Source organism: Protopterus annectens, chromosome 3.part0 (assembly GCF_019279795.1).
Source record: "Protopterus annectens isolate FY-2018-M chromosome 3.part0, PAN1.0, whole genome shotgun sequence".
Classification (NCBI taxonomy): domain Eukaryota; kingdom Metazoa; phylum Chordata; order Ceratodontiformes; family Protopteridae; genus Protopterus; species Protopterus annectens.
In genome coordinates, this window is record NC_056731.1 from 777592464 (window position 1) to 777606868 (window position 14405).

Consider the following 14405-nt stretch of genomic DNA (forward strand, 5'->3'; position numbering starts at 1 on the left):
AAATTTACAAAAATATATAACATCTTCATTTATATATATTTTATGTTCATAGTCTGTGGGGGCATGTGTTGTGTTGTGTTTATTCACATTTCCGTGGACTCTGTTGTGGGTATTTACTTTGGGCACTTTTACACTTCTGGGGGCGTGTCCGCTTGCAGGGCTCAGCCTACGGACACGCCCCCTACTGTCTTACACGGACCGTGTTAGACTTAGGTGTGATTCAGCATGCTCTCATGAATATGCAAAGCATGCTGACATCACTCCGTTTAACTGCAGCCTCCATGTAAGAGTTATAACTCTTACACAGAGGCTTCGTGAATCCTGGAATGTATTTCTTGTTGAATGAATAATAAAAGCAAACATAGGTCTGTATGTCAGATGAAAGTACTTTAGTTAAACTTAACTAATACTGGCTGAAAGACTAGGATAGTAGCATGGATGTACAAGTTCAGTGAAGATGTAGAAATGCAAAAGTTTTTAAACTTTTTGGACATGATGCTACAGACCAGTGGCTGCTGATGGTGCTTCTGCTTGACCTTGTACACCAGAGTCACTTCAGAACCCCCAGCAGACCTAATCTAATACTTGAGCCATTCCAGTGCAGCTTCGTACTTACAGTCTCCAGGATTTTTTGTTTTAAGCTCTACCTGTTTCCTTAACCTCATGTTTGATATGTAATGAAATCAGGGCATTAAGGCTAAAAATATTTGTTAGTGCACTCCTGCTTATTTGTAAGCTTAGGATTTGTATCCCTAGAACCATCATTCTATGCTTAAAATCTCTCCCCCATGCTCAGTTAACAAATAAAACACTGCTACCTTTCCTGTTCCCCCAGTCAAACACTCAGGTGTACAGTTCACTAATCAAACCCAGGTTGCCTGGATCACAGTCTAGGCTGCATCCCTCTATGTCTCAGAGCCAGCAAAGAAGTGCAGACGTTAATTCTACACTGTGCTTCAAATGATTTATTGGACTTTGCCCAATTTTAACTATAATATAGACAAAAGGACAGTCACTTGTCAGAGCACAAAGCAATGTGTTTGCCAGCATTTGTCCATGAAGATATTACATGTGTGAAGTACTGTAAAGTAACAGCTACAGGGTAAGACAGGTCGTGCACTGCCTATTCCATCACCATTCACATACATCCCAAATAAGTCTCTATTCTACTTGAAAATATTTACAATGACACCCATTCTGGATCTGACAACATAAACTCCAGGTTCAAACATCACTGCAGAGAGCATCTATGTCTTTCACTAACCCACATATATAATCTATGTCTCACACAAAACATCATGCCACAGATTAGAAAAAAATGCTCTAATTAAACCCCTCCCAAAGCAAGCCAACCTAAAAGATACCTCTAACTTACATCCAATATCCATCCTCCCAATTCTGGGCAAACTTCTTGAAAAGAGCTCAACTTTCCCTCTATATCCAGCAGTACCACCTGCTCTCCTCCTAACAAGATGGATTCTGGCCTGGACAAAGTACTGTGACAGCACTTTAGTCCCTAACAGATGACATCCTTCTAAATTCTGATAGTGGCCTCCTTACAGGTGACCTGACAAAGACATTTGACCTCATTGACCACTGTCTTCTCCCAAACAAACTAACTGAAATTGGTATCCATCCAGACACCACTTCCTGGTTTAAAAACTTCCTGACTGACAGACACTTCAGAGTTAAAATAAGATCCTCCCAATCAGAATCTGTCTCTGTTAAGAAAGGCGTACCTCAAGGATTCATTCTTGCCCCTCCTATTCTCCATATTCATTAACAAACTTCCTAGTGACCTTCCCCATCTCCTTCTTACTCTTTATGCTGATGGCATGGTCGTTTACCAGTCAGGTCACTCTCACACCAACATTCATTGCCAACTCCAGTCAGATTAAGATGAGCTCCACAGATGGTTCATAAACCATAAACTACTTCTCAACCCTACCAAGACCAAAACTATGCTTTTGGAACTCCACAGAAAATTCATGAAGCGCCTATCTCTCTAACTATCTTTGACCTACACAACCATTCCAGAGAGACAACCTCCACCTTCAAATACCCATGACTATGGCTTGATCAGTTACTAAATTTCCATTTCCACATAAACAAAGTGAGGGCCAAAATAAACTCCCTTCTCTTCTGGACCAAAAAAAGATCTCCCTTTTTCTATCCCAACCATACAGGGCAGCCATTGGCAAAGGAGTTCTCCTTTCTCAGCTTGAATATGGATTCCCAATTTTTGCTTCTGCAGTCAAGAAAAACATTGCCGCACTCCAGACTAACAGCATCTACCAATTCATTACAAACTCACATCTCTGTGAGAATCACTGTATCACCCAGAAAAAAAGCCAAATGGTTACCCATGAAACAAAGATCTAGCCTACTTTTAGGAACCTAACTCTATAATGTGTGCAGAGTTACTCCCCTTGCTGCTAAAGCTCATGGAAAAAAGTCATCATACAACCTGAGACACTACTCACAAACCACACCAACTCTATCTCTAGAATCAAACTCAAGAGCACTGCAAATACTTTTTCCTCTAAGAAATCTACTTTTTGGCAAGCTCTCTCTATCAACATTAAGGAAGTCGATACTAATTCCAAATTCAGAATGCAACTCAAAAAGCATTTCTTCCAATGTTCAACACAGGTCATATCACCTACTATCTCCTTTCCAAATCTCTTTTCCTCCCTCAAGATTCACTGAAGATTAACCCACTTTAGAAACTCATGTATATATTGCACATTACACTCTGCTTGATTGTACATTGCATTGTGCTTGTTCACTGGAATGTGTATACAAAGCTTTTTTTTCTATATAGCTAGTCTGAACTATTCTGTTATTGCTTACATTTCTGTATTTTGTGTTTATGAAATGTTGTGTATTTCACCCAGGTTCAGCCTGAAATTGGTTAGTATGGATCACTGTATTATCCTAGTAAACAAATATAAATAAATAAATATACAGTGAAAGCACATTGCTGAAAATATGCATGCTCATAACTGTGGCATGGCTTTTTTTTCAGCAGTCATAATTTAAATTGTCATTATTTCAGAATGGTTGCTCTTGAAACAAAGTTTCAAAGATGTTTATGTGTGGATGGAGGTGAAATTCTGCATAATGTGCACAGTCTGTTAAAGAAACATTTCATAATATATGACAGAATGACATTCATGCACAGTATCCTCAATTAGAATGTGTTTGTTTATTAAAACCAAGACCTCTTCTGAATAATCAGAGCAATCCAGTAAATTGTAAGAAAGGTTATTTATTGTATGTCATGAGCCATTTTTAAGCTGTAAAGTAGAGCTTCTTTTTTATTTAGTATCTCGTATTCTCAACATACAAACTATAAATAACAGGGGTCAGAGCAACTGAGATGAACTGAGTTATTTTTATCCTATATAAGGGTTATAATTCATGAGTTTTGCATTTGAAAATAGCATGAATTAAAGCCTCTCTGTAGGAGAACCTTGTTTGCTACAACTGTTACATCACTAGAGGCAGAGAGTTTTCAGCTTTTTATGTCTGCTATAAATTAGGTGTGTTTTTGCGAAGCTGTTCACCACTCAGAGGTGGTTAGCAGTACTCTGTATAGTAGCAAACTTATAAAGCTAGTGCTTAGGACTTTAACCCGTAACACAGAACGGTTTTGTGTGGAGCTAAGCTTAGGGGAGCTAGCTACTGTCACGTAGCACTAAGATCACAGCATTATCTAACATCTAGCCTTCACCCTAGATTCCACCCCTGTAAAACTATAACCATAAACCATAATAGCCCAACCGTAGTAATGGTCCTGACAACATGGATTTGCAATTTCTTAATATCTCTGTGGCCAGCTTGTAGATATGGGCATCCTGAGACAATGTAGTGATTGTCTCATGTACTCAGATAATGGTTTAAACCTTAAAGAAACTAACACAGTATGAAGGAGAAGTACATACATAATATATAACTTCCTTGGTGTCAAAAATCTGGCGTACAAACAAGGATGTCAAAGAAACACACACTACATCCTTCACGCATACTGCTCACCACACACATAGACCTTCTTATGTTGAGGCAATTAAAAGAAATCTCTCCAAACCTCAAAGACATCCTAAGCTGTCAAACTGGAACACCTATCCTCAGCAATCACTAAAACACAGACCAAAAGCAACATCTAACACTTTGAATATGCCTACACCCAATGATCCTCCAAGAACAAATCCCATAAGGCAGGCAAACCCTTTACGCAGCACTCTGTCTATAGGGCATTTTATTGTTTGATGTACAGATACTTCTCTCACCAGGCTGGACATGGAGAAGATAACAGTTGCCTATCTAGAACTAAGATCCACAGTATCGCACACGCACTTAAGTCACTGCACCACAGGTACCAATATGATTCTAGCATAGTAGTTATGTAGGTGTAAATGACCTGAGATACTTCACTGGACTATATGAAAACAGACATTATGTATCTCTCTGAATATTTCTCACAGACAGGTACGTGCCTTGCAATAAGCAACATTTTACATTCACTAAGGATGATGCCACAGTATGAACAGAAAATGATTGATTTTAATAATTGGCTTAGTTTCTGGTGTCACTCCAGGGGAATTCAATATCTATCAGCATGAGAGGACATTGTTAACAGATCACTTTGCTTTCCCAAGCATGGTCTGCACCTGTCCTCCTTGCGCTTTCAGATATTGACTAAAACTTTACCTTTTTAGGCAATGTCAATTTGATAAAACTATTAATGTAGCAAAAAAAAAGGCTCAAAACAACTTTAAAGAGTTACTTAATGCTAAGAGCCAAAACAAGAAACTCAACACCCTACAAGCTCTCCTCACTCTGGAGAATGCAGACCTCTGTGCTGTTACCAAGAATTGATTTGAAGCCAAGAAAATATTCCAGCAGTGTAAGTCTACAGTGGCTTCCACACATTTAGTCCAACCACAGTACAGGCAGGGGCTAAAGTTGGACGTGTCTCAATTTACATTAGTAGCAAATACAAATCTAGGCTGGTGAAACAGGATGAGACCCTGGAGTTCATCCATGTCAAAGTCTCCATATACAAGGTTCCCTACCCCCGAAAGCACAGCTACCTATGCAGAATTATTTACAGAAACCCTGTACAAATATGTAAATGGCTGCACTGAGGCTGTTGTACCTACCAGAAGTAAGCCCAGATCTAACACCAAAAATAGACCACACTGGTGGAATCCTTACCTTAAAAGGCTATATAAAAAAAGAAAAAAAGTCATGACAAGAGCTCTCTGATTCAACTAAACAAGAAAATAAGAGGCCTAAAAAAGTCTAACAAGGCCAATTACAAGGTCAGGATAGCCTTCCAGGCTAAGGACAATCACAAGGCCTTCTTCAGCTATGTCAGGAATCTTAAAGGAATACTCAGAAGTGTGAAGAACTGGCAGTAAATGGCACAACCTTCACTGACCAGGGTGACATAGCAAATCTATTGGCTGACAAATTTATCTGTAACTTCACCCCCACTACCCCCTGTGAAATCCCTTTTAGCATATCCCCAAACAATCAATAGGGAGCAGGTCCTGGAGCTGCTCATTATGGCCAAAAACACTGCTTCAGTGGGCCCCAGCAATATCCCTGGTTCCTTGCTATATTGCCTAAAGCATGACCTAGCAGGACCCTTGGAAGCACTCTTCAACTACAGCCTCAAAACAGGTTATGTGCCAGGTGAATGGAGGGCCACAGTGGTCATCCCTCTTTATAAGGGCGGACCATCAACTGACCCCGGGAACTGCAGACCCATCAGTCTGACAAATCTAATATGCAAAGCCATGGAACAAATTATCATGGAAATTATCATCAAGGACATTGGCAACCTACAGAAACTGGACCCATCCCACTTTGGCTTTCTTAAGGGAAGGTCTTGCCTACTTAACATGGTGGACTTCTACCTTCAATCCTTGCGACTCATCAATGGTAACATATAGTACTCTGTTACTACTCTTACTGTTAGCAGTGTTACAATGAGTAGCATGGTGTTCATGGGAGAGTTGTCAAAAGTTGCAGAAAGCACTCACGGACCACTAATAAAACGTAAAAAGAGTGCAAACACTGGCAAAAAAGGATGTACTTGTTGAAGATTTAAAAACTCTTTCCTTTATTAAAACGATCTTCTATTAACACAACAGCATGAACGCCTTATGTTACATTTGCGTTTTCGTCTGAAAATACCCAGACTTCATCAGATACAAGCCTCCCAACTAATTAATTGTATTTATACCATTTCTACATTTTAAAACCAATAAAATTCAGTTTTGTATTTTAAACGGCCAAATGGTCTGTTTAGATGAACTCATTAATATTAAAACATTTATTATGCATTCCATTTAGTTTCTTTCTCATTTTGCAAAATAATCAGATTTACCATAAATGTAAAAATAAACTGTTATACTTCAATAGGTAGATATCTGTATTTCCACATTGTGTAAAATAAATGAAATATATATATATATATATATATATATATATATATATATATATATATATATATATATATATGCATAAATTCTGTGTAAGAGAGATTTAATTCATTTAAAGCATAAGCCTAGATTCATGGGAAAACAGTGCCACCTTCTGTCAAAGAATATTATTACATGTTAGGTCTTTTTTTCTTATTTATTTATTTATTTATTTTTTTTTCCTCATAATTTGGCAGCCCTCAATTTTAGAAGTGGCAATATAGAAATATAATCATTTAACCCTGGATTTTTCTCTGATTCCATGGTCATTTGCCACCATAATTCTCTATACTCTATAATATCTTCCCAAGGACCACCCCTAATATCTTTTTTAACTTGTTCCAGGACCATAAATAAGAATTTACACCCTTCACATTTCTTCGAATGTTTAAACAAGGCATTGGTTTCTTTGCCCTTGGACATATCATAGGTATGTTCATATATTCTTCTTTTTAGGGTCTTTTTTGTTTTTCCCACGTAAAAGGAATTGCATTTTTGGCAAACAGCTAAATATACTAACCCCTTTGACTCACAGTTGTAGTGTCCTGTACTTTTTATCCACCTTTCTCTACTCTCCAAATAGATTTCCTCAGTGTTCATTATGTACCCACATTGATTACAGCGTCCACATTTATATGTACCAGTTCTCATTCTACCTTCTTTAGAGCTATTCTGTTTTCTTTTATTCTCCAATATGTTTTTTATACTACTTGAATTTTTATATACCACTTTGAAAGGTAGTCTGGAAATATTATCCAAATCAGTAAAGGCAACAAATCTTTCCCATTCTTCTTGGAAGACCCTCCTTATATTATTGTTTGTTGCATTATATTCTAAAACAAGCGACTGTTGGTAATTATTAATGGAATTCAATTCTCTCATTTCCATTCCATTGTTAATATTTTCTTTATTAATCTTTTCCCCCTTGATAGGTTTAAATTTATTGTTTCTCCCTTTTTCTACCTCTATCCTAATATTCTTAACAAATTCCCTAGGATAACCTCTTTCTGTAAACATTTTCTTCAATAAATTACATTCATTTATAAAATCTCTATCAGTGCTTGTCATCCGACATCCCCTTACAAATTTCCCCATTTACTATGTTCCTTTTACAATGTAAGGGGTGAGTACTCTTATAGTGAAGAAACAAATTACAGAAGGTAGTTTTTCTGTGAATTCTAGTTTCTAACTTGTTATTTAATTTGTGTACCTCCAAATCTAGATATTCCAAGATATCATAGGACAATTTGTGTGTAAATTTTAGAAAATCAGTAGTTTTGTCAATATATTTCATAAATTCTTCAAATTTTTCACAACTAGCTGTCCAAAAAATTACTATATCGTCTAGAAATCTTCGGTATAATGTCCAACAGGAATTGAATTTGGAATTCAAAATAAAAGTTTCCTCCCACTTTGCCAAAACCAAGTTGGCAAAAGTAGGACCACAGGCTGCTCCCATTGCCACTCCCTGGAGTTGTTGAAAAAATTCCCCATTAAATGTTAAAAAGTTGTTCTTTAACACCATATCCATTAAGTCTACACCTACTATTTTCTCTCTATGGATTAATTGCCTGTTTTTGAAAACAATTTCCTCAAACATATTCATTCCTGTTGAATAGGGTATAGAGGAGAACAGGTCGGCTATATCAACAGTTACAAATATTAAATTTTCAGTATATAAATCTGAAGTTAATTCCCTTAATAAATCCCAAGAGTCTTTTAATATGACTTTTTTGTTTACACAGATATGTTTCACCTTTGTATCCACAAATTTTGCCAGAGTTGTGGTTTCTGATCCATCAGCAGATACAATAGGCCTAAAGGGTGGGTTTTTAAGGTTTATATGAATTTTGGGAATTCTGAATATGACAGGAATTTTTGGTTTCTCTACCAATATTAAATAATCATGTGTTTTTTTGTCTATATTCCCTTCATATACCATATCTTCAAGTCTTGTGTCTATTTTATGATAGGCCAAATTTACCTCATTCCTAGAAACACAAGCATATCTAGTTTCATCCCTAAGAATTTGGTTAATTTTCCCCTCATATTGTATATTATCCATTATTACTATCCCCCCACCCTTGTCTGGTTTCATACTTCTTATAGTGGAGTTAAATTTTAACTCTTCTAAAATTTCCTTTTCCTTTTTACTCAAATTTGTTCTATATTTGATCTCACTTTGTGCATTTCTTATTTCTCTCTCCAAAATTCTTTCCAGATTCTTTATCTGTGCATGCATGGGGGGATTGTATATAGATTTCCGTACAAGTCCTTGTTTGTTATTTGCATTATTATTGGAAAACATAATTTCCAAATTCACCTTCCTTAAAAATAATTTAATATCCAACAAGGTTTTAGTTAGATCTCCTCTTCCATAGGGAATAAATTTTAATCCCTTACTAAGTAGGTCAAAATGTTCCTTAATCAATGGAATGTTGCTAAAATTATATATCGAAAAATCATTGTATGTATTCCTAAATCCATTAATTACAATTTCAAGATCTTTAAATTCTTCATTAGCAGAAGGGGTATCTAATTCTGATATCTCCCCCTCCCTCTCCCCCCCCATTCGAAAATATGCCTGTTGGTACCCTTGGTAATTCATACCCCTTTTAAACCTAGGCAGGGGCGGAAAATCTTGATTGTATTCTTCATCATCTCTGTCTTCTATGTTTTGTGGGTCATCAAAATGAAAACTGTTTTTCTTTGTGTTTGAAACATAATAAGTACTATTCCTATAAGGTGGCTTGGGGTAGCTGATATTGTTTTCATACTCATGTATGTCCCTCTTTAGCTTTTTCATCTTTCTATTAACCAATTCATCACATGTTACATCTATTTAACTTCTTATTCTAAAATATTTCTCTTTTTCTTCTCTAATACTAAAAATAATATCATCCTTAATACATAAATCCAACTCATCAATCTCTTTCTGTAAAGTTTCCTGCCATCTTACATTCTCTTTAATTATAAGTTTTAACACATCTAAACCACACCTATTGAATACTTCTAAAAGTTCCTTATGAAAAACAGACCCCATTTGGACGTTATTGGGGTATATAAATATACGTAAACCTTTTGGAACAATGTTCCTATTAATACATTCTGTTAAGTATGCATTCTCAATACATAATGTACGAAATTTTAACATTAATTTAGATAGTTTATCAACTTTCATACAATAAGAGTCAGAGTTGGGTGGCATAGGATGACCACCGGATTCAAATTTAAAACAATAATTGGTATGTAACCATTCAGTGGTTTCTTTAAAATTGTTTTGTGAAACAGTACCTGCTACCGCTAGATGGAAATTCAGCGGTTTGGATTTTGTTCCAATATAAACATTTTCCCTAGTAGGTAGTTCCACTGAAATATTTGTGCCAAAAATCCTTGGTGTAGCATCAGGGTTAAAAGTTTTACCTTTCAGTTCATTTTGGTCGCCGGCCTCATAATTGCTGTCCATAAGCTCCCTTTTCCTCTTACATTTCTGTGCAGTCAACCCTTCGGTTCCATTTCCTGATGCATGAGAGGATCTTGTGCTCGTTCCCATCAAGGATTGGCACAACGGCATTAATAGATCAATCAACTCCGTGAGCTGGCCAATCAGCTTTTGAGATTGGCCTGTTTTATCCTGTCCCTTACTTTCCAGTGGGGTTCCTTTCTCCATCGTCAGTCCGCAAAAGTAAACAAATAAGTCAAAAGTTGCAGAAAGCACTCACGGACCACTAATAAAACGTAAAAAGAGTGCAAACACTGGCGAAAAACGATGTACTTGTTGAAGATTTAAAAACTCTTTCCTTTATTAAAAAGATCTTCTATTAACACAACAGTATGAACGCCTTATGTTACATTCGTCCGAAAATACCCAGACTTCATCAGATACAAGCCTCCCAACTCATTAATTGTATTTATACCATTTCTACATTTTAAAACCAATAAAATTCAGTTTCGTATTTCAAACGGCCAAATGGTCTGTTTAGATGAACTCATTAATATTAAAACATTTATTATGCATTCCATTTAGTTTCTTTCTCATTTTGCAAAATAATCAAATTTACCATAAATGTAAAAATAAACTGTTATACTTCAATAGGTAGATATCTGTATTTCCACATTGTGTAAAATAAATGAAATATATATATGCATAAATTCTGTGTAAGAGAGAGTTCATTCATTTAAAGCATAAGCCTAGATTTTTTTTTCATAACTTGGCAGCCCTCAATTTTAGAAGTGGCAATATAGAAATATAATCATTTAACCATGGATTTTTCTCTGATTCCAGGGTTATTTGCCACCATAATTCTCTATACTCTATAATATCTTCCCAAGGACCACCCCTAATATCTTTTTTAACTTGTTCCAGGACCATAAATAAGAATTTACACCCTTCACATTCCTTCGAATGTTTAAACAAGGCATTGGTTTCTTTGCCCTTGGACATATCATAGGTATATTCATATATTCTTCTTTTTAGGGTCCTTTCTGTTTTTCCCACGTAAAAAGAATTGCATTTTTGGCAAACAGCTAAATATACTAACCCCTTTGACTCACAATTGTAGTGTGGCACTGTTTTCCCACTAATCTAGGCTTATGCTTTAAATGAATTAAATCTCTCTTACACAGAATTTATGCATATATATATATATATATATATATATATATATATATATATATATATATATATATATTTCATTTATTTTACAAAATGTGGAAATACAGATATCTACCTATTGAAGTATAACAGTTTATTTTTACATTTATGGTAAATTTGATTATTTTGCAAAATGAGAAAGAAACTAAATGGAATGCATAATAAATGTTTTAATATTAATGAGTTCATCTAAACAGATCATTTGGCTGTTTGAAATACGAAACTGAATTTTATTGGTTTTAAAATGTACAAATGGTATAAATACAATTAATGAGCTGGGTTGGCTTGTATCTGATGAAGTTTGGGTATTTTTGGATGAAAACGCAAATGCAACATAAGGCGTTTATGCTGTTGTGTTAATAGAAGATCTTTTTAATAAAGGAAAGAGTTTTTAAATCTTCAACAAGTACATCCTTTTTCGCTAGTGTTTGCACTCTTTTTACGTTTTATCATGGGAGAGTTGTACTACTTCTTAGAAGTAGAATGAAATCTCCTGACTACTTCTTAGAAGTAGAATGAAATCTCCTGACTACTTCTTAGAAGTAGAATGAAATCTCCTGGCACTCATCTGACATACACAATGTCAACGATAACAGTGCAGAGTGTTTCACTGATCGCTGTTCTACTCCCAGATGGCAATATGTCATGGTATGGAACTGTACTTGCCTTCATAAATGACACTTCTGAGGGGTTAGAACTCTTTGATAGTTGTGCTACTTCTTGATGGCAGAGTGCTGTGACATCATCCTGAGCGACAGTACTGTAAATGATGCAGTAGTAAAGCATGTTAAAGACAGCTGTCCTATTCACTTATAGTAGCTTATAGTGCTCTGACATCATTCTGACATGCCTCTGATGAAAGACAATGGAATTATTCTGACTGCTGCAGTATCTGGGTGTACAACAGTGCCATGACTGACAGGAACAGAATCTCCTTGACAACTATATTATTCCTGACTGCTCTAGTATAACATTCAGACACTATTACAGCCTGAAGAATTACAGCTTCATAGGTTCATAGGTGTTTGATAGGCTAAAAACCCCAGCTGGCATTTTTAAGTCTAGCTATGCTTCCCAGATGTATCTCACAAGTTTTTAAACCCTAGGGTTATTTAAGTGGTATATGTAGGCTTGGGCATGGTTGGCCAAATATTTATAGGCTGCCTCTGTCAAGTGGAGACAAATATGACAGATTAGAGGTAAATTTTGATTCCCCATCTACTGGTCCATGTTAGGCTTGAATTCAGTTTGAGTATAACTCTGCTTCCCATGGATGGGAAGCCTGCTTCAGAAAAGGTGCAGTCCCTGAGACACATATCTGTCCCTCCAACAAGTCCTATTTATGTTGCAAATAAAGTTTATGGCCCTAGATTCTATTTGTTTTTCAGATGTGCAAAGGGTCCATCAGAGTGTAATCAGAGGAAGCTTTGTAGGCTGGGCATAGATCTACTTTCAGCAATCTGTAGGAGACTGAGCACAGAGGTAGTCCGCTTAAGACATCGTGAGGAAACTCTGTTTACGCTCCAGTTCTTGTATATATCTAATCAGGTATGTAACAGAGGTGGTGTTGTATTCAATGACTGGTCTGATAAGGGATGAGTACAGCTGAAAAATGACATCCTTGGACATAGATGCTATACCCTTGCTAATAAGTTGCATACTATGGAACACTTTTCTTACTACCATACATTTCTTATATCATGGTTATACACAGAAACACACACGCGCGTGTGTGTGTGTGTGTGTGTGTGTGTGTGTGTGTGTGTGTGTGTGTGTGTGTATGTTTCTGTGTAAAATACATAATGTATAAGACACACACACACACACACACACACACACGCACACACACACACACACACACATATATATATATATATATATATATATATATATATATAGATATATATATATATATATATATATATATATATATATGGGTCTACCTCAACCCATCGAAATTACTTTAATGAAACGTAAACAGGCAAACTCCTTTTTGCGAAAGTGCATTTTCACGAAAATGCACTTTCGTGAAAAGGCAACTAAGCGAACAGCAATGGGGGCTTTTGCTTAGATCATGGCACAGTGGGGATAAGGGAATATTCCCTTTTCTCCACTGTAGTGCGATCTTGGAGTGAGAATATAAAAGTAGCGGGGAGTGGGGGGGTGCAGTGTTCTGTTTTTTTTCCATTTTATTTGCATTTTGAAAAAGAGTTCGTCTGTTTACATTTGTACTTTTACAGAGAAAAAATCTGAGTATGTATATAGTAACAAAACCATTCAAAATTAATGCCTACTAGCATGACTGCTCAATTATTAACAGGGAGCAGATGGGCCCCAACAATATCCTGAGATGCCTCCTAAATAACTTGAAACATGTCTTATCAGGACCACTAGTCACTTTTAAATTATAGCTCAAAACAGGCTTTGTATCTTGAGAATGGAGGACTGCAATGATTATCCCAATTCACAAGGGTAGACCATCAACCGATCCTGGAAATTACAGACTTATTAGTCTGACTAGTCTAATATGCAAAGCCATGGAATGAATTTTCATGGAAATGATCAACAAAGGCATAGGCAACCTTCAGACACTGGACCCAACCCAGTATGGCACTGTCAAGGAAAAGTCATGCCTACTAAACCTGGTGGACTCTGAGAAGGTCATAAAGGTAATGAATGAGGCAAAAATAATGCATACCCTCTGCCTGGACCTGGATAAGGGGTTTGAAACAATACCCTACTCAGTTATAGATGACAAACTCGCCAAACTGTGCATAAACCCCTACATAACTCACTGGATTGTCAGCTGGGTCACGGGTAGGACCTAGAAATCATGATCAGTGATACCACCTCCAGTAAGCTGACTGCAAACTGGGAGCTTTCACAGATTCTCCCATGACACAAACATCTTACAAGATGGTCTAACACAGATGAATGACTGGTACCAAAGTCATGGACTATAACTGAATGCCAAGAAATACATTATAGTGTCTTTTGGTAAAACTGCCACCCAAGCTAATTACTTCATCAATAAAGCACCTTTAAGAGTTGACCTGGTAGTCAGGGATCTAGGAACATATGTAGTTAGTAATCTGGCCTTTGACCAACATTAGCCCAAAGTAGTAAGAAAATCATTCTATGCCACCCAATACATAAATACATAAGGGCATAGCATCCAGGTAAAAGGAAGTTATAGTGCCACTTCATTTGGCCTTTATCAAACCCACTATTGAGTTAATCGGTTCATAGATTAATAG

General features: G+C 36.4%; 1 protein-coding gene across 1 annotated transcript in view; it reads right to left on the reverse strand.

The window, feature by feature from the left end:
- Positions 1 to 8559, reverse strand: part of LRRC14B (leucine rich repeat containing 14B) — a 95065-nt gene extending 86506 nt beyond the window's left edge. The window contains exon 1 of the mRNA XM_044065694.1: positions 8066 to 8559. Within this exon, the coding sequence (XP_043921629.1) occupies positions 8066 to 8559 (494 nt within the window). The remainder of the gene's footprint in view (positions 1 to 8065) is intronic.
- Between the last annotated feature and the right edge of the window lie 5846 nt (positions 8560 to 14405).